At 30.4% G+C, this 26527-nt stretch overlaps 1 protein-coding gene across 1 annotated transcript in view; it reads right to left on the bottom strand.

The window, feature by feature from the left end:
- Positions 1–26527, bottom strand: part of RIMS2 (regulating synaptic membrane exocytosis 2) — a 631678-nt gene that overhangs the window by 143287 nt on the left and 461864 nt on the right. The window contains 1 exon segment of the mRNA XM_079106841.1: positions 11329–11429. Within this exon segment, the coding sequence (XP_078962967.1) occupies positions 11329–11429 (101 nt within the window).

Raw genomic sequence — 26527 nt, 5'->3', positions numbered from 1 at the left:
TATGAATGTAGATATTAAATTAATGTAGATATTAAATATAAGACATTAAAATATTTAAAATTATACAAAATAATGCAGAACATAAAAATAAAATAGTGTAGTATAAAACAATATTTTATAATTTTAAATGAGAGATTCAAATTTAAAATTTGGTCCCAGCTAAATTTTCCACTCTTTTTTCCTTATATGTGTCCAAATTTGTTGTACATTTACACCATAAAATACTACTATCTGTTCTTTAAACAAGGTTTTAGTCCTCATATGTCTTTATAACTTTGCTTACTCTCTCCCCTCTGTCTGACATATCCTTTACTTCATTAAACATAATCCCAAATATCTCCAAGATAAATGACTATTTCTCTTGTTATTCATCCTTTGTATGGCTTTCTTTTATTGCACCAATTAACACAGCCTTTTTTGTATAAGCATTACTCACATCCATGTTTCCCTACTTAGATTATGAACTCCTACATTGGAAGGATTTTGCTCACCTCCTTCCATCTCTCTTGCTTCCTTTCACATTCTCTTTTCTTCCCTCCTTTAACTCCTTCTTGCTTCCTTCCTTAATTTCTTTCTTATTTTACTCTTTCCTTTGTTTTAGTATGTGTGTACCATTTGGTTGTTTCTCTGGCAATATTTTTCCTTTTAATGCTGCAGAGTCAGAATCCTGAACTAGTCTATCAGTTTCAGGGACACTTCAGGCAAGCAGTTCTGTAGTTGCGTGGAAGTTGAAGATACTAAGTGTCCACCGAGATTACAAAATATGTTCAGATATGCAAAAGAGAACTCAGATCACCATGCCTGTTTAAGAGAAAAGCCCAGGAACATTATGTGGTGCTAAAGCATACTTGGAGTTACTCACTTCTCATTGTCATTTAAAAGAAAATCAGTATTTTAAGTCTGAAGAAACCTCAGAGGGTATTTTATCTAACTTCCTCAAAGTACAGAGGAGAACACTGAGAAACAGAGAAATGAAGTGAGTTGATTAAGATTGTATGATTGTTGTATTAATGTCTTATCCTTTTCATTTAAAAAACCACCAACTATAATTTGCCTCACTTTTAATAAGACACTAGGAAAACAAATTTAGAACTTGTCATTTCTTTTTAAAATATTTGCATATTGTTTTCTACTTTAAGTATATATTTTAAATTTAAGACTTCCTTCCTTTACTAATATGTTAAGAAATATACTTAAAATGATGTTTAGTGTACAATGACACTAAACAACACTCATTACAAGTATAACTGGATGGATTTAAAGAAAGTTAACCTTACAAAACCCAAAATGATACCATACAAATTGACTTGAATAAAGATGTTTTATGCAATATTTAAATAACTTCTATACATTGTTTAAAGAGTCAGGTGATATTTTGGGGGCAGGGAAAGGAGGGGAGGGACAGAAAATGGAAAAAGTTTAATAAGGTGTAACTTTTTTTCTTATAATTCTTTTTTTATTTTTGGACATTGGGGTCTCGTAGTGTTGCTTAGGCTAGTCTCACACTACCCTTCTGTGATCCTGTCACATCACTCTCTGGAGTAGCTGGGATTATAGCTATGTACCACCATGTCCAGCTAGAAATAGTATTTTCTTATATGACTATGCCCTGGAGCATGATGTAAGCATTTCTAGTTATTGAAATATGACCTGAAAATGCCCAATAATGAAATGATAGCCATCTTTATTGTTAGGAAGTTGTGTTGAGCTAGTGGGGTTTTATTTGCCCATCAAAATGAAATTCAACTCACAGGTTTTCTTTACTTTTTTTTAATCATTCCTACCTCATATGTTAAATAAATAAAAAATAACTACCATTACTGGGTACTCCCATGTGCTTGGCCTAGTGCTATAATAATTACAGGTAACATTTCTAATAACATATATTTCTACCCTCTGAAGTTATCACCAGCCAAAAATTTCTAATATGAAACATATTCCAAGGTTAACTACATCATAATAAGACTGAAGCATTATTTTACAACCTACAAAGTTGATAAAATTGAAATAATCAAGTTTATGAATGTTTAGTAAAACATTAGTAGATTCATTTTACCAAGAATTTAGTCCTTCCAAATGAAGAAAATTACAACTAATCATGCACTTACAAACAAGCTATTAATAATAAAATTATAGATATTCAAGGTGCAATGAGCTGAATTAATTTGAAGTTATATATAGGAATGGCTCCATGTTGTCCTAGGTGATCACTCTGATTGAATAAAGGTTTTGACGTAGGTGTAAGTTCAAACTTGGCTATGAATTATTTTATGAAAACTAACAGACATTATACATATAAACTTCTCAAAATTAATTATTATACAATATGTTCATCTCTTTAAACCATAATTATTATACAATAAGCTCATAAAAAAGAATATAGATTCAAGCATTTGTGAGATTACTTCTAACATTAGAATTAAAAGAAAGGAAATATAAAAAATCTATTTCAAACTTTAAAAATTAGGCTATGAAATACAATGATTTGCTTAATTAGAGATGAAATTTCCTAAAAATCCAAGTGTTAATATATAGTGAAAGTATGAAATATGTGTAGTGCCTTACATATTACAAGTGTCCCTCAATTTGCAAAGAGAAAAAAAATCTGTGATATTGAGAACTATCAAGCAAATTGTCCAAAGTCTTATCATATGTTATAAAATCAAAATTTAAATCAAATCTGTCCAATCTTTTCCAGGATTCTATGATTAACTCTAGACGAAAAATCTATAAACATACACCCATTAGAAAATCTGTTTCTCTTACACAATAATCTACCCATAATCTTCCCCTGAAGATCGAATTTTGTCCTTATATTGGTACAAAATGTTTAAAATTAACCACATCTGAAACCTTTTCCAAATCACCCTACCCTTACCATTTTAGTTTTCCCTCCTTATCCTATCCATGTTCATTGACTATCCCCATTGGAAAAAAAATCCTATTGGGAGTTTATTATGGGCAAGGCCAAATATCTGCCACTGAAAAGACTACAAAGATAAATAAAATATAGTCCCTATTCTCAAGAAATGCATAGTTTAATATGAAAGACAAGAAAGTACTCAGCATGTAAAATAGAACTTATGTATTTTTTAAGGGAATAAATACCAAAGTTGGATCAGAAAGTTATATATGTTTTTACATTTTTGGATATTCTTATATTTGGTGTATTTACACCTCCATATTTAATCCTATCAGGCTAAATGGAACAAGATTAGAAAGAACAATTCTATCCTATTTCATCACATTTTGTTCCTTCTTTATTTCCCATATTCTCCTTGATTTCATACAGCAAGATCTCCTTCCCTTCTATGATCCATATCATTCACCTGCTGTAGGATATTATAGTTGTTAGCAAAACTATCTCTGAAGGACTGATAAAAGCAAATGTAAGAACGTTTTTTTTCCTGCCTGTGTATTCTTAGGCAATATATAGAAAGAAATTATGCTCTTGGCAATAGCAGCAATTGTCCATAGATTGGTCCTTTAATCTGTAGGTAGTTAGATGCAATTTTAAATTCTTTTTTTTGTTAGTTTTTAGAAATGTATTTACTAAAGGGGAAGAAATAACAATATCTCCTGTATTTTATAGTGTCTTCAACACATAAGTTGCTATCTTAGTCATCTGAATGACTTCTTCATAACAAAAAGGATATTATTTTTATACTTCCTAACCTGAAATATGACTACATGGTATGAGGTAGAAATTCACAACTAAATGTAAAGAATTGAACTCATGCTTGAATGTCAGCATGAAATTATAGCTAGGAAAACCATATTTAAATGTGTTTCATGACTTAAGAGAGATAACTTTAAAAATGAACTTGCAAACACAAAACCACAATATTTTTACCTCCAAGGACTTGAAAAGGTAGTTGGAAAAACTACCAAGAAGAGCTGGGGGCATTGAGGCTCAGTAGGTAGCATGTGCCTCGCACACGTGAGGCACTGGGTTGGAGCCTCAGCACCATATAAAAATAAAGATTTTGTGTCCATCTATCTATGACTAAAAAAAGAAAGAAAGAATAAAGAAAAGAAAACCACTAAGAAATAGAAAGAGAAAAGCAACAAAAATCAAAGAGATCAAAATGTTCAAAAAATCAAATATGCTTTCAAAATACATTAAAGCATGCTTTCAAAATATATTAAAGCATTAATTTAGAAAACCATTAGCTTCTTTGCGTAGATGTGTTATGAACTGAACTGAATGCCTCCCAAATTCTTATATTGAAGCCAGTACCCCTGAATGTGAGAGTATTTGGAAAAAGGATCTTTACAGAGGTAGTTTAGGTAAAATGAGGTCACTTGGGTGGATCCTAATTCAATCTGATTGGTATCCTTACAAAACAAGGATACAGAACATAGATGTAAACAGAGGAAAAATCATATTAAGGTCAAGCAAGGAAGCAGCTATCTGCAAGCTAAGAAGAGAGGCCTCAGAAGGAACTGACACTGGTGAAACCTTGATCTTGAATTTCTAGCCTCCAAAACCTGTGAGAAAATAAATTCCTATGTTTAAACCATGTAGTTTGTGGTATTTTATGAAATCCCTAGCAAACTAACACAATGTGTTAAGAGAAAAAAAGACACTAAGGTTAGAAACTTTCAAAATCAAAGACAAAGCATAAAATATAAAATCTCTAAAAGCTCATTAAAATTACTAAGTTTTAAACTATAGATCTTTTATATGTTATATATATATTCCTATGAGATAAGGAAGAAATAAATATGGTTGTTTCCATCACAAAACATGGAGAACAGAAATTCCCTGGCTCAGAGATTTATAGTGTGTGTGTATAAAACTTCCATGCAAATATAATTTTATATCTATCTATATCTACACTAACAGATAGATATTTGAATTTAAGTTGAAGTATATCCAGCTCTTTAGGACAGAAATCATAAGGTAACAATTTGGGTAGATAAAAATTTAGCTAGGTTGGCAAAAAAGGATGAAGAAATTTTTAGGCTTTTTAAATAATATCTTAATTTTTCACCTTTCTTCCCTTTCTGCCTATTAACTTTAAGATTACCTTACAGATAAATTTATCTATGTGTACTAAATTGTTAAAGACAGCATATAAGACTAAATCTCCAAGAGTTTTAATAAAGCAAGTTATCTATTGGATATAGCAATTCTTTTTCTTCCCTACTATCATCATCATCATCATCACCACCAACATTATCATATTGCAGCAAACAAGTACTGATTATTTATTATTTACCATGCTCTGTTCTAAGATACACACACACACACACACACACACACACACACACACACACACACACGCTTAATTATGAAAACAATTCTATGAGTTAGGTACTATTACCAGTATACATTACAGAATAAGAAAATGAGGCATAAGGATATTAAATAACTTGCCCAAAGTAGGCAAGTTCAGGGGTTTAGTTTTGGAGTCCACACTTTCAACACTACTCTCTATTCTGTACTTAATCATAATCCCTAAAAATTAACTGAAGAGTGATGTTGAAAATTTCCCATATATCTCTATTACTATAATCAAGATTTCAGAAGTTCTTCTGTGAATGTGACCACAACTTTAGTTACTGAAAATGCACAACTATAGCAACAAATTATACTTCCAATGGCTCTTTCTTCCTTGGAGACATATTGGCTATCTTCCTTTATTTATCTTAGAAATAAAGGGACAGACTATAAAAATATATATGGATTTTTTAGTACTTTCAAATTCTAGCTTGATGTGTGTTTAATAAATGAGAAAACTACTTTCATAAATAAACACGAATTTTAAAAACCTATAAAAGAGGAAATTAGGAAGAAAGGTTTTGAAAATATGATTTTATCCTTTTTCTTTTCAATATGCGATTGTCTTTTAATTAAGCTGTACAGCCATTTGTTGATTTTGTAAAGGAGTTTGAACCAATCAGGCGTTGGTGTAAGATTACCACTAATATGTCTTTTCCTTCTGGACCCATATTGTAAAACTAGTTTCTTGACAGTTTAATAATCTGTTTTAAAATCTAAGCTTATTTCTGTTCATAAATAAAATCTAAGCTTATTTCTGTTCATAAATACACTTGGGAAGGGAACAACCATACAGTGATGAGGTAAAATACACAGAAGGTGACTAATTAAAGGCTCAGAGGATGGCTGAATTGGATAAGGCAGTGAGACAACCTAGTTGGTTTGACCTGGTTTGGGGCCAGGAAGCAATGAAAATTACATAATACTTGGTATCCTGAGATGTATCCTCAGCTGGGGAATGTGAGAGCTGGGACAGCATCCAGGACTCAACACACTTTTTCAGAATCTGGTAGACTAGCCTGGCAATAATGATGCTTTCAAGTATTGTGTCTATTTTTTCCCCCTCACTAAATTCTCATATCAGTAGTTTCACTGATTTCCAGAAGTTTCTCTAAGGATTTTACTATAGACCCTAAAGCTATCAGATTGCAGGGTTACACAGAAATATACACAATACATACAGATGTTTGACAAAGTAGAATAGAAGTTTAGAGAAACTGTGGGTTTTAATGAAGAAATTCAGAGGCAGTCACTAGCATTCTCTCTGGCATATTCAGTAAGGGACAAGACTCCTTGACCATGAATAGCTGGTCTTAATTCTGATCTAAAAGCATAAGTCTTTCTTCTGGATATCTGACTAGACAAGCCAAGCAGGAATTTTTGAAAATCTGAACTCTAGTGTTCATGAAACAGTAGACTATTTTTTTTCTGAGGAAGGACACTTCATTCCTTCCTGGAGGGAAATGTGACAGACTCCATCAGGACATTTTTGGGCAGATGTCGGGTTACTGAGATTACTCTTGTTAGAGTTCTCTGCTCTATTTTATCAGGTGATTTCACCTAACCTAACAATCTGCGTTTCCATGTATATTAGTTCCCTTGGTATCCTGAGCATACTGCTACAGCTGCTCTTCCTCCAGCGCCTACAAGCCCTGCCACAAATTTACTATGCTATTGGGTTAACAGCTCCACCTGTCTGCTTAAGAAAAAGAAATTCCCAAGCATTCTATTTCAATCATTGCTATAAAATTAAAATATAACTCATTTTCCTTTCCTCATCATAACCAAATTCATGCATTTTCATGTTTATTAATTTGTATAAGGCCATCTAATCTGTTTTAAAATTTGCTTTATATAAATCAAATTTAATCTTCCAGTTTTCATATCCATTTATGACATCACTATGAAAGAGTAGCCATATGTTGCTTGTAAATTATTTCAAGAACTAGTCACCTTTAATGTTGAATTTCATAGCAAATTTCATAATTTCAGTAGTTTTATTTGTAATTTTCCATCAGATATTATGCTATAGTATATTTTCTTTAATCTCAAACTAATTTTAAGATTCATGAATTCTTTGATTGTTCCTATGAGAATTCTGCTACTCAAATCCCTTTATTAGAGAATAAAGGGGAACAACTGAAAATATCTGAAACATGCTAAACTTCTTTTCATTTGCTTAATTATTTCTTTATTATTTCTTTGGAGCCACATCATATTCATTTCGAGATCCTAAATTTGCTGTTTTTTATTATAAAAACAACTAATTTTGTCTGCACCATTTACTGAGCATTTTAGGTGCTAACCCATTTATATATATCATCTTAGTTAATCCATATCTCTGCCCTATGAAATAGACATCACAGCCTTGTTTAATCGATAAAGAACCTGAGAATGTAAAACTAAACCCACCAAAGCCACCCTAGGCAGAGTGTGCCTGACTACAGGAGGTACTCTCATCTACAAACAACTGCTGTCACATTTTGATGATATTTGAGCCTTAAAGATTTCCTTCATAAACATCAAACTTTTAATTAGCCCATATATGACCAAGCCTAACCAGCCTCAACCTGTCTCTCCTCGGTCGGTGTCTCCATCACCGGTGTTCTTACAGGTCAATGTAAAACACTTAACACTAGTCTCAGTGTTGAGAAGAGAATAAACTCCAATAAAATAAAACTGTTAAGCGGCAGTCTACTTGCCAAAAATAATTTGTCATTAACTGTCTGAAATATTTTATATTTATAAAATCTATAATTTCATCAATTTTAGTTTTATATGTACTTACAAGGGCTTTCTAAAAAGTCTGTATCATAATCATATTTTAGTTACACTAGTTTGTTTGGGTTCCTTTATTCAATACATCTTTGAGATCTGTGCTTAGGGGACTGGAAACCTGAGAAAAAAGTTAACAGGATATAGGTGAGAAGTGTCTGGGATCATGCATGCACATGAAAGGAGACAAACTCTTTAACTTTTTTTCCTTTACTACATTGTCCTGTGCTTCTAGAATGTTAACTTTTTCTATTAGATAATAGGTTAAAGGGATTATCATAGGCTTGGGACCTCATCTGATGTGTTAAGAGTAACTCATGGGTTATACTGCTTCTGAATTCTAGAGAAAAAAATCATAAATTGAAACTTATAAGTGTTACGAGAGTACAATATCTTTGTGGTGATTTTGGAGGAAGATTTCCAATAAATGATCTTAAAGAAAAGAGTATTGCTACTACAAAAAAAAAATAAGCTTGAGTTCCAATAATTATTATAACAATTAACTGTACAGCATTATCTGTTGAAATGCTTAAAAAATCATCATAACAAATACGGCTTCTGGAAAATATAAAAATATTAAACATAGCTAACTTTAAAAATAAATATTTAAAGAAATATTATAAGATTCTGCAAACTAATTCTCAGTATAAATACATTATCTGACTTTAAATTATTGAGGATTATATTAATTTACCATTATATTACACACAAAAGGTAGTTGGCCTATGGGGAACTATAAAATTGAATATTATAGAAAAAAATATTAGTTGATGCCTAGAATACAACTGATGAATCACATTCAGGTTGAAATAAAGAGTGCAATAGGCAGGAAAATATATGAACTACACAGTTAAAACCTATTTTAAGTAGAATTTTTGAGAGAAAACACTAAGAAATTGTGCACTGAAAACTAGAAAAGGTGTCTGCATATGCCTTTTGCTACTCTTATTAAAATAGTATCTGATTTTAAATTTCCTATATACCTTAAGAGGCAGTGTTCTATGAATATTTGTAATAGAGACATCTAAGAAGATTTTTCTTTTAAACTTAGTAAGAATTATTTACAACTATTCATACGAAAATACTGAAAAATTAAGAGAGGCAATGCAAATTAGAATGTGAGCTGTAGTTTTTTAAAAGCAGGCTAGCATTCAATTAGATTCCACACAAAGCTTTGTAATCACTTTATTGAAACTTCAGGAATATAGCTAGAAGTGTATAGCATATGCTCCATATGTTGAGGGTTTGGATTTCATCCCAGTTATTTCAAATTAGTACTAAATAATACTTTCCATGACTTAGCAGCTATGTGAACTTGGGCAGGTTACTTATTTTAGTAACCTGCACCAGGAACCCATTGGGGAGACAACTTTATCCCTGTGCTATTGTATAACAGTACCTTTATCTGTTAAATGTTTTTTTTCCAGGAATTAGACCTAATATTTTAAAACACAGAGCTCAACATCACAGTCTATAATCGGCATTTTTAATCAAAATAAGGAAGCAAAGAATGGAAATACAAGTTAAGTATCACTCAACAAAAAGAGAAGGATGATGTTGAAAATTTTAATCTGAGACACTGTTCATACGGAAACTATTAATAATTTAATCTATATATTCCCTTGACTAAAGAAGAATACTCTGTAATTCCCCTTTCTGCTCATAAAGAAGATCAACCTAGGGATGATAGGGAGACAGATCATCCAGCAAGACAGTCCAAAATCAGGAAATAATTTGCAATGATACAAAATAGGATTTTGTTTTGGATCCTTTAAAAAATTGTACTTTAATGACAATTATATTTTGCAGTAAGCTGACTACATAATTTCAGCAATAGAAAATAGAATGATGTTTTTGTTATGCACTGATAGGATTTGTTAGAATCTGTAAGAAGCTTTATAAATGTGTCAAATGATTTATTCTCTAAATTTAAGTCTCCATGTTTTGATAACACTATTCATGTCTGGCTTCCAGCGAAAACCCTAATTGAGGAAGTCAACTCCAAATACCTTAAAGTGAATTTTGCAATCTGTTCACTTTAGAAAAGTAGTGTTGAAACTGTAGTTTACATCAGAATCTCCCAACATGCATGCCAAAACACAGGAGACCCAACTACAGAGTTTTGATTCCACAAGTCTGGAGACAGCCTAGAGAACTGCTTCCAAAACTCTCTAGGTGATCAGAATGCAACTACTTTGAAACTATAAAAACCACTACTTAAAGAGAATACATAGGAAACTATATTGCTTAGTGTAATTAGTCTTTTGCTAATACGTAGATCCACCCCCCCACACAACTTACAAAATTTATGCAATTTTGAAGACTTACACACTATCCATAAATTGGAGTGAAATCAAAATTTATTTGGGGGGAAAATATTCTTATCCAAGCTTATAGTATTCCTTTGGTTAATTGACTGTAATAAAATTCTGTCAAGAATCATTGTTATTGTTCTAAGGAAATTGTTTTTAATTGTATGAGCAATGAAAATCATACTGATGATTGTTTCTGTTTTGGCTGATGTTAGGAAGCTCAGGGTCAAAATGTATGTCTCACAAGAAGCAGGTGTATAGGAGCTCACACTATGCATTTTGTTCACAAACTTCACTTCTGAATTTAATGTTTTGTGCCAATTTTATTTTCTCTTGATATTGTCTTCTGCCTTCACACTATTATTTAGAGTATCAGGTATAACACAGTATACATGATACTCATGATATACAATACTGTCATGAACCTAAAAACAACTTGAAAAAAGGTAATGAAGAGAAAAAGCAATGAAGTATTTTCTTCTTTGCTAAACCTCATACCTCAACTTATTCCCATGAAGTAGTTCAAAAAGATTCTTACTAAAAGATCTTTTCAATTACTAATACTTCAAGAGTATATATTTTGTTTTAATAACTTAATAATAAACCAAATTTAACTAAAATCTTCAACAAAAAAAAATCTGTAAAAAACCATAAGAAGATAATGGACGTTCTTCCTAAACATTTTTTGAGGGATTTCAGATTTTATAAAATGAAAAATCCTGAGTTCATTCTTCACATCTTTAACGTCCCATACTATATAATAATCTTTTTTAATAAGAAAAAGCCTATCCCTAAGAGCTAATATACAAACACAAAAATTTTAACACAATAATATCATGGGGCCATTGCATCATGTTTGTGTCTGACTAATCTATATTCAGTATATGAAAGAATCTAATGGCTTCACATGATTAATTGATTATTTTACAACTTTTAAAAAGAAAAATGTCTTGCCTTCGAATGGTAATCTTGTTCCAGTCTGGAATCTGATCCGGCTACCTGTTTGTATTTGTTAATTTTCATTTGGCGATTTCTCTCCTCTATATCCATAGCACCTATCGAGTAGAAAAAAACCCATAAAATTAATGTTTAGTTCCTTTTTTTCTGACTCCTACTTACAGGATGCATAAAAGAAGAAATGCTACACTAATATATCACTTTCACTACAAGTAGTATATACAAATTAAATGTCATACTATTTTTTAGATTTACTCAAAGTATGAAATTTGGTAAATAAACATGATTGTGAAATATGTAAAATAATTTTAATCTGAATAAAATGTAAGCATATTTAAGGTAAAGACAGCAAATCTTCCAAACTAAATAGAAAACACTTTCTGGTACATCTATATCCCGGGAGATATATTTGATAACAAACATATTTGATAACAATAGTATAAGAACCTTGACTTTCAATTCATTGTGATTTATTTACTGATAATGAAGTTTTCAGTAAGTCAAATTGGGTTCAAATACAATTTTAGAAACTATTATCATAAAATTTAGGTCATGTATTTAAGCAAGATGCCCCAGCATACATGTGAATCCATTTATCAAGAACTTTTTAATTTGAATTTTCTAGAACTGGGGCCCAGGAAGAGACTCTTGAATAGTACTCTTGATAACATACCATGCTGGTAAAGGCATGAAGTATTACTGAATCATTTCAGAAAAAAAAAATTAGGACATAAGGAGATGAGAAAGGGAAAAGGTAAACCTACTGTTAAATCATAAAAATGGACTGTGTAACTTATGCTACCTCAAAATAAGTCAATTACAGACATCAAAAGGGTCTTTGAAAACTTTGTTTGGAAGTGTAACTACATTCAGTAAGCAATATCTCCTTATGCAAACATGAAAAGATCTTAAAAGTATATTTATGACTTTAAGAGATTTTATAGAAAAATTCAATTTCTCATAAATACTTATAATGGGAAAACAAAAATCTCAACTATATACTATACATTTATGTAGTGAAAAAATAAGCTTAGTAGGCTCAAATGGGTAGCCATTATAAAAATGTCATCATGTAAATTCACAAACACTGTGTGCTCAGGTAAAAATGTAAACATGCACAGATGTATATACCCCTTACTTAAAGGTACAATAAAAATATTCAGAAAAAAGCATGTTTATTTTAAAACAAATATTTTAATACTTACGTGATTTAAAATATAGCACAAAGGAAAAAGGAATTGAAAATATTCCAGCTTAATTAGAAGCTACAGTATCCTCTCCTGAACCAATATTTTAATTTTTAATGTTTTAATTTTTAAATATTATTACCTGCCCTGCAAAAATGTTGCTGTATATTAGATAATTCTTGTTAAATTATAAATATTAAGTAAAAACTGATTCAAATATATGAAAGGAAAAGAAAATGCTTTGATACAAATAAGAAAATCTTGGATAACCATATGTATAAAAAGCTCACATTATATGACCTCTAAATATGCCAGTAAATTTGTCAACTATGCAATAAGTAGTTAATAAACTATTAAGTCATATTTAATAACAGTTTATTTAATTGACTGTCAAATTTAAAAACAATATTAATATCATGCTAATATTAATCATAAAACCAGGTGAATGCCTCCATAGTATGAATATGAAATATAATCAAGAATATGTATCAGTTAATCTATTAAACTACAATTGTGGAATTGTTTGTACCTCAAGAGATATTTGCAGTAAACATATTAACTTTCTCCAATGAAAAGAGAATAAAAATATACTAGTTCAGCATAAAAAATGTATGTATACTGAGGGGCAGGGGTTATAGCTCAGTGGTAGAGCCCTTACCTAGCATGTGTGCGGCACAGGGTTCTATCTTCAGCACCACATAAAAATAAACTAAAGTAAAGGTAGTGTAAAAAAAATTTTAAAAAAAAGGTATTGTGTCCGTCTACAACTAAAAAAAATATGTAAAAAATGTATGTATACTGAAAAAGTATTAGCTAGCTGAGAGAGGAGGTCCTAAAAACAAGTTTCATTCTGCTATTTCTGTAGAAAACAGTATGTTAAATATGAATAGTACTCATTGATAAGTAAGTTTAAACACATACAGATATAGCTATATAGATATATACATAGACAAACATAAGCATGTTCTCACAATGGGACTACTTCTGGATGGCAACTTCCTATAGCAGCTGCATTAAGCTCTTTCTGATTACTAGATACACACTTCAAGTAGCTGGCAAACATTTTCTGCAAAGGATTCAATAGTAAATATTGTAGACATTTTGGAGTTATTCAGTTACTCTGACACAGTTCTGCTAGTGTAGCATGCAAGTAGCTGTAAACAATGAATATACAAACAAAGTGAGCCTGTAGACAATGCACACATAATAAAACCATATTTACAGAACAAGCATGATGCAGGATTTGACCTTTGTCATCTTAGAGAATTCTTCACTAAGCAAGTGCATTTTTCTATGCTGGTACTTTGCTCTATCTACGGAAAATAGTTCAGAAACAGTATTTTGGTTTCATCCAGTTTTTTTCATTGTAATGAAACACAACTTAGAGGAATTAATGCAAACAGAAGGGCTGTGCACTGGTTGAGAAATGGAACACCTAATTGCTCAACTTTCAACTATTATCCTATGCCTACTCTATGAAAGGAAAAAAAGTGATACAGTGGAAGATTTTTCTTCTGTATCTCTCTCTGAGTCACAGTACAAATTTGCATATCCTGCAATAAAGAATAATCACTTGACCACAGAACACTCACCAAATTTCCCTCTACCTATTATTTGTTAATTTATTTCTGAAATAGTCTCAGAATTTTCTAAGGAAATGCTGGTTATAGGTTTAGAAGGCAAACTTATTTAGGCATCTCAAAAGTTCATGTTCTTTTGTGTGAAAAACAATGCTTATTACAAAAGCCAGTATAGTAGTTTTATTTGGTTTTGTAATGTAAGTATACGTTAAAATTAGTCATTATATGTTTGAAATCAAATGAAATATTAAAACACTTTCACTCTGTATTAAATGTAATTAAGAGGGGAATGTGACAATCAGATTTCTTGGACAAACATTTTTCCAACAAGAGTTTATATATTTGTGTCTATCCAAAAGTGATAATCTGTTAATATATTAAAGTAATATTCATATGTTATTAACTTGTAAACTACGAAAATATTTTGTTTCATAAATACCAGATTTCACTTAAATTATGTTGAAAATAGCTCTGCAGTTTTCCACATGTATATATACAAATCCTCTTGAATTCCATCAGTTTTAGTATTTCTATAAGACAAATTGTATTTTATCAAGACTTATCTCACTGGTTTTATTAATAATGCATCTAAATTAATCAAGGCCTTTTTTCTACTTTAAAAAATTTAAGCCAGAGAACAAAAAGGTACTAAGGCTAAATGAATATCTCAAATTCATAAATATCTCAAATTACTTTTCTCAAGCTCAGAGCTCTTAGCCCATTTCTCAATCACTTGCTGATCCTGATTAATGTGTTTCTTAAAATCATATCATATATCCTGTAAGTTATCTATTTGGTACAAGTCATTTAAGAGGATTACTTTGGGCCTGGGAGTATAGCTCACTGGTAGAGTACTTGGGTTCAATCCCCAGCACCATACACGCGCATGCATGCACGCACGCACACACACACACACACACACACACACACACACACACACACACAAACACACAGTTTACCTGTTCTTAAATCAATAAACTAATTCTGATTATTTTTAATTTAAAAAACTATTTAATGTATCCATAAAGTTAAAAGTCAAGTTAATGCAAAAATAAAAATGTTAACTTATACATGGATTTCTAATTCAAAGACCTACCTGAACATGGCCAAATTAGGTAGCAGCAAGTCGGTAGATGCTTGCACGTACACTAAGGTCATCAGCACACCTTCTGTGATTTCTATAGTACACTGTAAACAGTAATAGCTTTAATTTGCTCTTCCAAACACATGCATATGCACACACACACACACACACACACACACACACACACACACACACACACACATACACACAGTGCTCTTGTGGTCCCAGAGTAGCTTCACACCCCAAATTACTTTGAAGAAAGCACACAGGTTTGGCAGTGCTGTGATTCACAATGAAGTTGAATCCTATAATAGGCAGGACTGCTAATTCAGTCATCTCATGAAATTTGAACAAAATACTCAAATCTGGGAATTTTAAGAGGGAAAACTCTTAAGCCCAATATTAAAACTCAAGAAAGAACCTCAAATTTTGTAAAAATAAAAATTTAGAAACCCATCATTAGAGGCATCATGGAATTCCAAGACTGTCTTATTTAAATTCAGAAACTGCACTGATTAGTATTCCAAATTTCACTAATTTAATGGCTATCTTCCATCATTACCTACATATTTGTCCTCTAGTTAAAATAAAAAGTACTTCCTTGAACTGAAATCGAAACTTTTAAGTGACAATCAGTTTCCTGAGGGCCTCCAATGCAAATAATCACATCTGTAACTACTTTATTTGATTATTATGTCTTCACAAAACAAGATCTACCTTGACATGATTTGAATATAGAAAAAAATAATATTGTTCATATTTGTAATAAAATAATATCAAGAACTTGTGAAATAATCATTAACCATTTGCATTTTATAACTGAATTTATTCTAAATCATATCCTTTTTAAAGTACATATTAAATATTTTCCAGTTAAGAATTAAAGATATTTGTCCCAATTTGAGGCTTCATTTAAGAGTGAAGGAGTCCCAATCTCAAATATTTTCTGATGAAGCTATCCAAATCATTAATAACAAAATAGAAAAAGTAAAAAGCTAATAAATTAGTTTGTTTTCATAAAATACATATAAAGATAAAATAAATGCAATCTGAATACTAAATCAAAATATTACTTGAGACTGTTTTAACTGAAGTTCAACAAGCATATTACTTACATAGAAGAGACATATTTCAAAATTAACTATTCCCTACCAAACCATCAAGGAAAGGGAAAAAAATACTTCTGATAGTTATCCTACTGAATTCAGTTTTACAAATATTTTTCCTAATAAAATATAGGACAAAAGAAGATCCTCAGTAATGATGAGAGTGACAGAAATATCGTATTTTAAATGAGCAAAATTAAAAGGGTCAGGTTATTTATTTCCAAATGCTACATTGATCATTTAGGTATGAACCAAATAAAATGCAATGAAGAAAAATGTATAATCAGTATATGTAGCTATTTGCTTACTTCTAAGGAACAATTACAAAACAGAAAGCATGACTGTATTTAATTTATAGGTTCAGTGTAACAGACTTTAAAAATAACAATGCTCTCTTTCTATAGTCTAAGAAATAAGTATAGAAATTATTAAATTAAAATGACTCATGAGAAAGAGTATATAATATTTAATATAATTTTATTTTAAAAGTGAGTGCAATTCAGGAAGAAAAATGGTTTGATTTTACTGAATGTTTTAAGTATATGGTTAAGATATAGTAACTGTAAAAAATGCATTTCTCAGGATGGTAATCATTTATCAGCTGTTAAAAAATTAAAAAATATTTATGTGAAAAATGTGCAAAGTCCCTGCTGCACAACAATAGAAAGTTACTTAAAGATACAACATATTTGTATGTGTATCAAAAGTATTTTAAATAGTCATGTTTTAGAGCCTGAAATTCTACTTTCCAGGATTTTCCCCCCCAAAATAAGTCAGTATGCAAAGATGTAAATGCATTTATTTCACCACTGTTGGGTAATTGTGAAGTCCTTGGAAAAAACATACTAAATGTGCAATGATAGGTGATTAGATATCTGCATTATGATACATCTGCAGAATATTATGCATCCATAAAAAGTGATGAGGATGGTATATCTATATCTATAAATATATTCAAAATAAAGATATTGTAACTTGTAATTATAAAAACAGATTAAATGGAAAATGTGGAACTACAGTTTAGAAACCAAAATTATAAAACTATATATATATATATTTATATATATATATATGCATGAAATACATGCCCATGACTTATACAAAAGACAAAGGGAGTAAAAACATTTAAAGATTTCTATACCGGAATGTTAGCAGCTATCACTCTACATTTGAAGTATATATAAGTGCTATTTGGTTTTTATTTGTAAATATATGTTTTATAGATTTTCCATAATTATACATTACTTTCTTAAGTCAAAAAATGTTATTTTTAAAACAAAAGTTTATGGAAGGAAGTTCATATTATCCTCCCCCCCCCTTTTTTTTTAGTACCAGAGAATGATCCCAGGATGCTTAACCACTGAGCAACAACCCCAACCCTTTTTATTTTTTATTTTGAGACAAGATCTCACCAAGTTAGCTAGGCCCTTCCTAAGTTACTGAGGCTGGCTTTGAACTTATGATCCTCCTGCCTCAGCCTCCCAAGTCACTGGAATTACATATTATCCATTTTGAAAAACATGTTTGCATTATGATCTGATAAAACTGTTTTTAAAATCAATGTAAAGGTATTTTAAAATGCAGATGTGCAATTATTCATTACTCAATTTATCAGTATGACATGAGTTTATTTGTTAAAGGAAGTATTTAAATGTATTAGTTGAAAGTACATAACAGGAAATGCTTCCAAACTGAATAAAAAAATAGACTTTTCCAATTTATAAACATTAATACAAAAACCAAGCTGGTATGTTTTTAAACTTTCTACATTAGCATTTTCAAATATGGGGCAAGAAATTATGCAAAAATATTTTTAAAGGTAGTATCTGTACACAATCACTTGCCTTTGATGAATTTTCACATATTTTTATATTGAAACTTTACATATTATATACTAGAACCTCACTTAAACAAGTACACTTTTTGCTAGATAAATCACTAACTAAAAGTAGATGTAATGCAAGGAATAATAAAAACTGAAACATTAAATTGAGAATAGCATGAAATACATATTTCACAAGACTCACATAAACATTATGTGCCGAATTATTTCAGTTACTGGGGCAAGAAAAAGTATTCAATTATCAGTAGCAAGAAAAACTTAACCTTAACTGTGCAGCTAAGATAACATAAGTTTTGAGAAATACTTATTTGAAAATCAATCAATTTTTAGAAATTTTCTACTCAGGTCACTAGAAACTGACACATTTCAAATGAAAGAATACAATTTGATTGCTTATAATGTGTTTGCTTATAAAATGATCTTTCCTTTGCCTCCAGGAATATAAGAAATTTGAAATTCATATGTGTCAAGTGAAAAATGGAATTAAATGAAAAATATGAACTCTATAAATTCACAAAATTATTGCACTACCTTGAAGTTCAGGGTTATGATCTCTCATCTTGTCAATTCAGTTCTAAACCTTAGCAATCTATTTTAGATACTAAGTTACTTGTTAAAGCTTGTACTTGTGTGATGTTCATCTTTTAATTCCTTGCCATATTCATTAAATAATGCTTCAAGGGAGAAGCTATGAAAAATTTTCACAGATTCCTTATAATCAAAAGGAAACAAATTTGAACTGCTTTGGAATATAAGTTTAATCTTAAAAAATAGTGTAATATTGAACTCTAAATCCACTGAACAGATTAAACAAAATTTCATCATTTGAAAGATTAGATTTTAGCACGGGTTTAGATTACATTTTAGCACGAGGTTTCAACATTGAAAATCAGCATACATTTGCCACATGGGGGAAAATCAGGTTTTTTACTTGGAAAGTGCGGTGGATATAATGGAGATAATCACTACAGAATTGATGGGGTTTGCAACTGCCCAGATTTTGATTAATGGGTGTATTTATAATATGTAGCATTAAAGAAAATCTTAAAAACATCACTGGTTTAAAAGATAAGAGAGAAGACAGATTTGGATCTTAACAAATCCTATACTACCTTTCTAGACAGAAAATTCCTTATCTGTAAAATGAATAGTTTTGAACCAGACACCCTTTCTTATTGCCTATGCTATTAAACTCTCTGGTTGGTTGATTTTGAAGTCAAGTGATACTTAAGCATTAATTGTTTTATATTACCATGACAATTTCATTAATTGTCTAGCAATTTCATTAATTACTCTAGAAATTCATAATCTGTTTGCTTTGGTATTGCATTCATTAAAATTCTCTAAACAAAATATGGGATGTGTGTGTTCATGTGTGTATGCCAATGCATTCCTTCATTCAAAATGGAATGAAGGCAGAAATGAAGTAGGGAGAAAAGGAGAGGGAGAAGAAAGAACAGAGAAAGTGCAAGCCAGGGCCTGGAAGACAGACAGACAGACACAAAAATACACAGGCTATATTGAAAAGTTCATTAAAGCAGGAACTTTAAGTGTTGATTAAAGCAATATCATAGACATGATCTAATATAAAAGGATGTGTTAGGTTAAAATACAACTGTTTTACTATATATGATTTTATCCTGATGTATAGTGACATACTTCAGAGAAAAGATGACTATCATTCTAATAATTTAGTTATTTTAACTTGTTAGTCACAATTCCTGTGTCTGACAGGAATATTAGAGTATAAACTAAATTTTATAATGAAATTTCTTCAAAAAGGAATATAAAGTTATTTAAAAATTGCTTCTAAGAAAAAGATGAAATAATTTTGGTAAAAGATACAAACAAGAGTCAGATTCATTAGGTTAAAAACTATTTCCCATTTGTGTTATATGTTTTAGAATATTCTACCATTAAACAATGGCTAAATATCTACATTAAGGGAGCTAGAATTCACAGAATAACAAAAATCATTACCCTGTGCATGTCTTATCCCCATCTTATTATGCTTTGATATGACTTGTCAATGCTACTGTATTCTTCATCTGGGACTAAGTTAACATAGTCATAAGACATATTTCAACTACATTCTCTATTATACATATTACAAGACACTGTAGAAAGTTTGAAAGTAGCATAATAAAGAGATTTAAGTGCATTTTTACATTTACATTCTGAAATAGAATTAAAATAGAGTTGTTTTAAGTGTTAACTTAAAAGTCATGTAAAACTAAAAATATCCACAATAATGGAAAGATCTGTGATGGAAAGGAGACCCATATGACTTTCCTTATGTGTATTAGAAACCTAAAAGTTAAGAATATTTCTTGTGCTTCAACAAAATACTTATGTGAATACCCATGGGACATTAACGTTGGGATTTTCTGCATCCCAAAATTCTTTTAGCTTTATTATTCATACTCCACTTTTTAAAACTTATCAAGCTATGGATGTAGCTTAGTGATATTGCATTTGCCTAGCATGCGTTAGGACCTGGGTTGAATTCCCGGCACCATAAAGAGAATAAAAAAGACTGTCATGGTTCCAAACACATGGAAAGATTTTGGAAATTTTAATTAGTCAGATATTTTGCTTAGAAAAAATGTGTTCATTTAAAGATTTTTTTCCATCTGAAGAATTAACAAATTCACAAATATTAGTAGCCTTGTATTAAAAATGAAACAGTAATAGTGATAAACAAAATGCTTAAACTAAGTTATTTAACTAATAAAAAGGAAAACCCATATAATAGAACTTTCTCCCAAATTAATTCTTATGATATTGGATATTATTCATATTGATTACTTCTATACTTTTCATTTCAATATTTTTAAGACTCCTATAAGACCATACAGGTCAAATAAATTTAACTTATATTAGCTATGTCATTAAATAGCAATTAATAATGAAAATAATATCTTAAACAATGTATGTCAAATAAGATGATAAAACTGCCTGGACATTAAACTAGGAACACTTAGAAAAAATTACATTTTTGATACTTAAATTAAGGGAAATCACTAAAATAAATTAAATTATGATTACAAATTGCAAATGTGATGTAAGTTTCCAATGCAAGAACAAGAAAGAATTATATTAGGATATAACATAATCACTTTATTTCCATAGTGATCATCCTAGAAAAGGATTATACAGTTGGGTTATGAATTACAATAAAATGAAGCTCGTGTAGCAATATTGTAATCAAAAGGAAAGAAGCATATTTTAATTTTAATTGTATCATTTTATCTTTGTTAACTAAATATTTTGTAACATGACATTTAACATTTTAATCCAGTTAGGATTATCATTAAGTTGGGAATACTTATTTACAATGAAGAAAGGAAATATTTATGTATTTGAAATAGAACTCGTGCTCAGAATATTGAATTGTACTTTTTCCCTAAAAATTTGCTGATGATTGTAGTTGGTTTAAGGGAACAAGAATAGCTATACAAAGAAACAAATGTCATATAGTTTAACAGTCCCTCACAGTTCAAATGTATTTATCCTAAATGTTTCACCAATAGGGAAATATCATAAAATGTTGCTTTCCAATATTGAGAATGAAGAGAAATTAAAATTGAAAGAGATTACTTTCAGAGGAAGAAATATAAAGATTAAATAAAGAGGAATCAAGACAGGCTAGACTAAGCTAGAGAAACTGGACTTAATTTTAACCTTTCAAATGTCCCCATGTCAATATTAGTTACATTAAGGATCCTATATAAAACTTGGAGTAGATCAAATTGGCTTCAATTGACATGAAATCTCCCATTTTTTATTCCTCTCTTCTTGCTCTCCTCCTTCCATTATTTTCTCTTCCTACTGTCCTCTGCATAACGGGCCCCTTCTCTGCTTGGACTTCTTGCCTTTAATATTTCTACACCCTTCACTGTATCAAAAGTAAGGCCCCATTTTATAAGATATGGATGGGTTCTGGCATAGAGCCAGATTCTTTCAGTTTAAATTCCAGCTTTGAATGGTTTGGGCAAGTTATTTAACTGATCAAAAAATTTCCATGAGGAGAGAGATACTGTATGTCTTTGTAGCTGCTACATCCACAGCATCTAGAAGAAGGCCTCATACATTAATGTTTTGTGGATATTTGTTGAGCAATGAAGTTTTAATAAATGAACTCTAAATTGAACAGAATTAGAATTTTAGGAACAACCTCTCCTTTACATAGGCTAATTATGTTGCATCATAGTTTAATATGCCATAAACAAAACTAAGGAATAATTTTAGTATAGAATAGTCATATTTGATGGATATGTGAATATTTTATGAGATGATTTTAATGGTCTCTGTCTTGAATTTTTTTCAATCAATATGTAGAGGCATATACTTATTAACGCATTAATCTAGAGTTGACTATAATCTGAGCATGAAATGTATATTTTAGCATTAGAAAAATATTAAGAGGAGAAATTTCAATAATTTGAAGAATTCATGATTGTACTAATAATATATTATTGGTCACCTACTACCCACATTAGGAAAAATTTCTCTAACTTATAACTCAATTCCGTATGAGAAAAATGATAGCTCACAGTTTTTTGCTTGTTTTCCTTTTATGGAATTTATTTGCTTGCTCTTATGATTTTGCTAGTAACAAACATAAATCATAAGAGTAAATATATTTGCCTGAAAAATTACCTTTTGGCATAGAGTTAAGTGCTAATACATTCTTTGAATATCCACTATGGACAAAATTCTGAAACAAGTTCTTTAAAGATATTACTTTCATTTTTTCACATTACAAAAGAAATAAGAATGAGTATTTCTAATTTTATGCCAAAAACTTAATTTAAATGACTGCATATTTATATAACTTATATAGCTACTGCTTCATTAAATGACATATCTTTTATTGCTGTAAACAGTGCTTTAATGAACATTTTGAACATATATTCTTAGTTTGAATCTCTATTTCCACTGGGTCAACTCTTCAAATATTTTTAAGGTTTTTGATTTATATGGCAAATTGATTTATAACAAGGTTATAGTAAATTTTACTAACACTTTCAAAACACACCTTGGTTTTTAAAATCAATGAAATATTACTTCTCATTTAAAATAATATTCATTCACTTGGTAATGACTGAAATGAAGTTTTTTCATGTAGTTCCTTTCAACTGCACTCTTTACAGATCCCTCATCCGTCTGTTTGTAACAGTTTTGTGGAATATATAATTTATTTATAAAATTAATTCAGGTGTTAAGCCTCAATACATTACCTGAGTTGCAGCAAATATGTTTCCCAACTTCTTGTGTGTTAATTGATTTATGATCATTTTGCTATTCTGAAGTTGATACATGTCACATTGTGGACAGGTATCTCTCCCTTTTTAAATTTCTCATTGCAATTTATAGGACACTTTTGTTTTTGCAAAGAAAGAACCTTTTATGCTTTCATTAAAACATAATAAACTGGAGCTAGGGGTACAACTAAATAGTAGAGCATCTGCTTAGAATTCATGAGGCCCTGAGTTCACCCCCCAGTAGCACATAGACACACAGACATGCACATACGCATACACGCTAAAACCAATTAAAAAATCCCTTTAATGTAGTTGTAGATCATAAAGCTTACTAAGAAGTATTCAGCAACCAGCCCAAAGTCACATCCCTAGTGAGTGGCAAAACCTGGATTAGAAGTAAGGCACACCTATCTGATTTCAATGCTCTGGCTCTTTCCCCTCAACAGTATTGCCTCATTCCTTATGCACAGGTTTGTTTGTATTACAGTTATCTCCTGATAGTATATTTGTAATGCACATATTGAAAATAATTAGATAATAGAAAGAATATCTACACATCAAAATGCATGAGCTTCAATAGTCTATTCAAATCCTTTTAGTGTATTTTCATAAAATAATGAAAAATAGTTTCACATATATATTACTATGTAATAAACACAATTTTAGGTGTTTTGAATTAATATATATTAACTAATTTAATTTGCAATAATCCTTTGAGGTAGTCCTATTATTATCCCCATTTTAAAGATGAAGAATCTGAGTGGAGAATAACACTCTCAGGATCACAAAGTAAGAAAGTGATGGATGCATCAGGCAGTAGAGTTCCAGAGTCTATGCTTTTATACTGCTTCTCATAGCAACATTTCTTACAGGAACAAATATTTCACTGACTAGCTTAAATTTCTAGGACAAAGGGTTAAGGTAGACAGCATGCCTAGGTAAAACTGAATGCTATAGTAGTAAGAATGTGTGAACAATATGTTGAAAATTTAGTACTAAATCTTAACATCTTAAATTCAGGACTTATCTTCCAACACAGATGGAATTTTATGTCCACAAAGAACTAAAAAACAATGTGTCCAAAACCTGCATTTAAATGAGTTATTTATCCTGTAGATAACTATTTATTCCATGTTTGGGTATTTCTACTCTTTCAAGTTCCCAGACTTTCTTAACTCTTCCCTTTGAATATTCATAGGATTTATTTAATTAAACTTGAGAATTATATTTTATGTCATAAGATGTGATGCTTATATATATGTATATACATATATATCTCTTGAGATTTCATTAAATGTATAAGTGATAAATGTGTAATAAAATATTTAATCTTAAACATATAATAGAGTTGACACTTTATGCCTCCTTATGAACAGAGTGATCTGTATTTTCTAGTAAGATTTCAGAGTATTAGGATTATGGTTTTCATCACTGTCTTAGACTTTCATCAATAATACTGAGTTCATACCAAATAGGTTGTAATTGGTACACAGAGAGTATCAATAAAATGGACAGAATGTGTGATAAGATTAATAAGTTTATAATTGAAAGACTAGAAAATTTCAGAAACAGTTGGAATGTGGATTTGTACGTGTACATACATGCACATATATTAAACTCCCCTTACAATGACAATAATTTATCTTCAATTTTAGGATATAACATAAGTATAAGAAAGTATCACATAAAAGCACACAGCATTCAAAAAATGTCATATGGACTAAGAAAATCTGACAATAGCTGAAGTAAGAGTTTTAAATGATACATGCTTTAATCTCAATGTTTATGCCCTCATCAAATTCATATATTGATGTCCCAACCCTTAAGGTGAAGGCATTAGAAAGTTGACATTATTAAGTTATAAGGGCTTTGAGAGACTGCTTGCCCTTTCTGCATGGAGAAAAAATAGGGAAAAGATAGCAGTCCATCAAGTTCTATCCAGAAACTGAATCTGCAAGTGCCTGAATCTTAAACCTCCATGTCTCCGTAACTATAAAAACTAAATTTTTGCTTATAAGCCATCCAGTCTATGATATTTGGTTATAGCTGTCCAAACAGACTAAGACAATGCCAATTAATGAACAACACTGAGTAATCAGTGAAATCAAACAAACAAACAAACAAACCAACCAACCAAGAAAGGGACAGTATTTGTATGAACTTGGCAATTTTTCCTTAGCTAGCCTAACAGGAAGTGAAGTAATAATTTTATTAGGTTCTATAACAATTATTCTCAATTCTCATTTTGTTAGTATTTGAAATCTATTCAACTTGGATCATTTAGCACTTCAAATTAACATTACTATCTCACAAACCAATGGATAGTCTTACATTGTAATTTTTTTACATGTTTTCTTAAACTCTTATGGTACCACAGAATCAATAATAAATAATAATTTAATTAACATAATAAAATAAAACTAAATATTACAGTACAACAATTTATCTGAGGAACTGGTGAAAAATATGGTTGACAAAACATTTTGCTTTTGAGATCTTTTTATGAATAAAATGGACATTACACAGGTACTAAGATTGTCAGACATTTAAGTCTGAAAATAATTCTGATAATTTGGGTAGTTAAAATTTGAATTTAGAAACAGGTTTAGATGTTGTAGGTAGTATTTTTAAAATTTCATCTGTATTGTTAGCTCTGTTTAAAAAGACCTCTAAAGACTTGTTTAAAAAATTAGATATAAAATTTCAGAAAAGAAAAATGTAGTATAAACTTCTCAGTTAAAAGAAACTTGATTATGATGTCCAAGTGCTAAATTGATGTTTTGTTTTTTTTTTTTTTACTCCAAGATCGCAGATGCCTTCGGTGTTTTTTTTTTTTTTTAACTTTTCTTTTTATTGTAAACAATGGGATACATGCTGTTTCTCTGTGCGTACATGGCGTAAAGGCATACCATTTGTGCAATCATAAATTTACATAGAGCAATGTTGTTTGATTCATTCTGTTATTTTTTCCCTTCCCCCCACCCCTCCCACCCCTCTTTTCCCTCTATACAGTCCTTCCTTCCTCCATTCTTGCCCTCCTCCCTAACCCTAACTCTAACCCTAACACTAACCCTTCCCTCCCCCCATTGTGTGTCATCATCCACTTATTAGCGATATCATTCCTCCTTT

Source organism: Sciurus vulgaris (genome assembly GCF_902686455.1).
Source record: "Sciurus vulgaris genome assembly, chromosome: 1".
Classification (NCBI taxonomy): Eukaryota; Metazoa; Chordata; class Mammalia; order Rodentia; family Sciuridae; genus Sciurus; species Sciurus vulgaris.
Note: the sequence above shows the minus strand (reverse complement) of the source record. Positions and strands in the feature narration are given on the sequence as shown.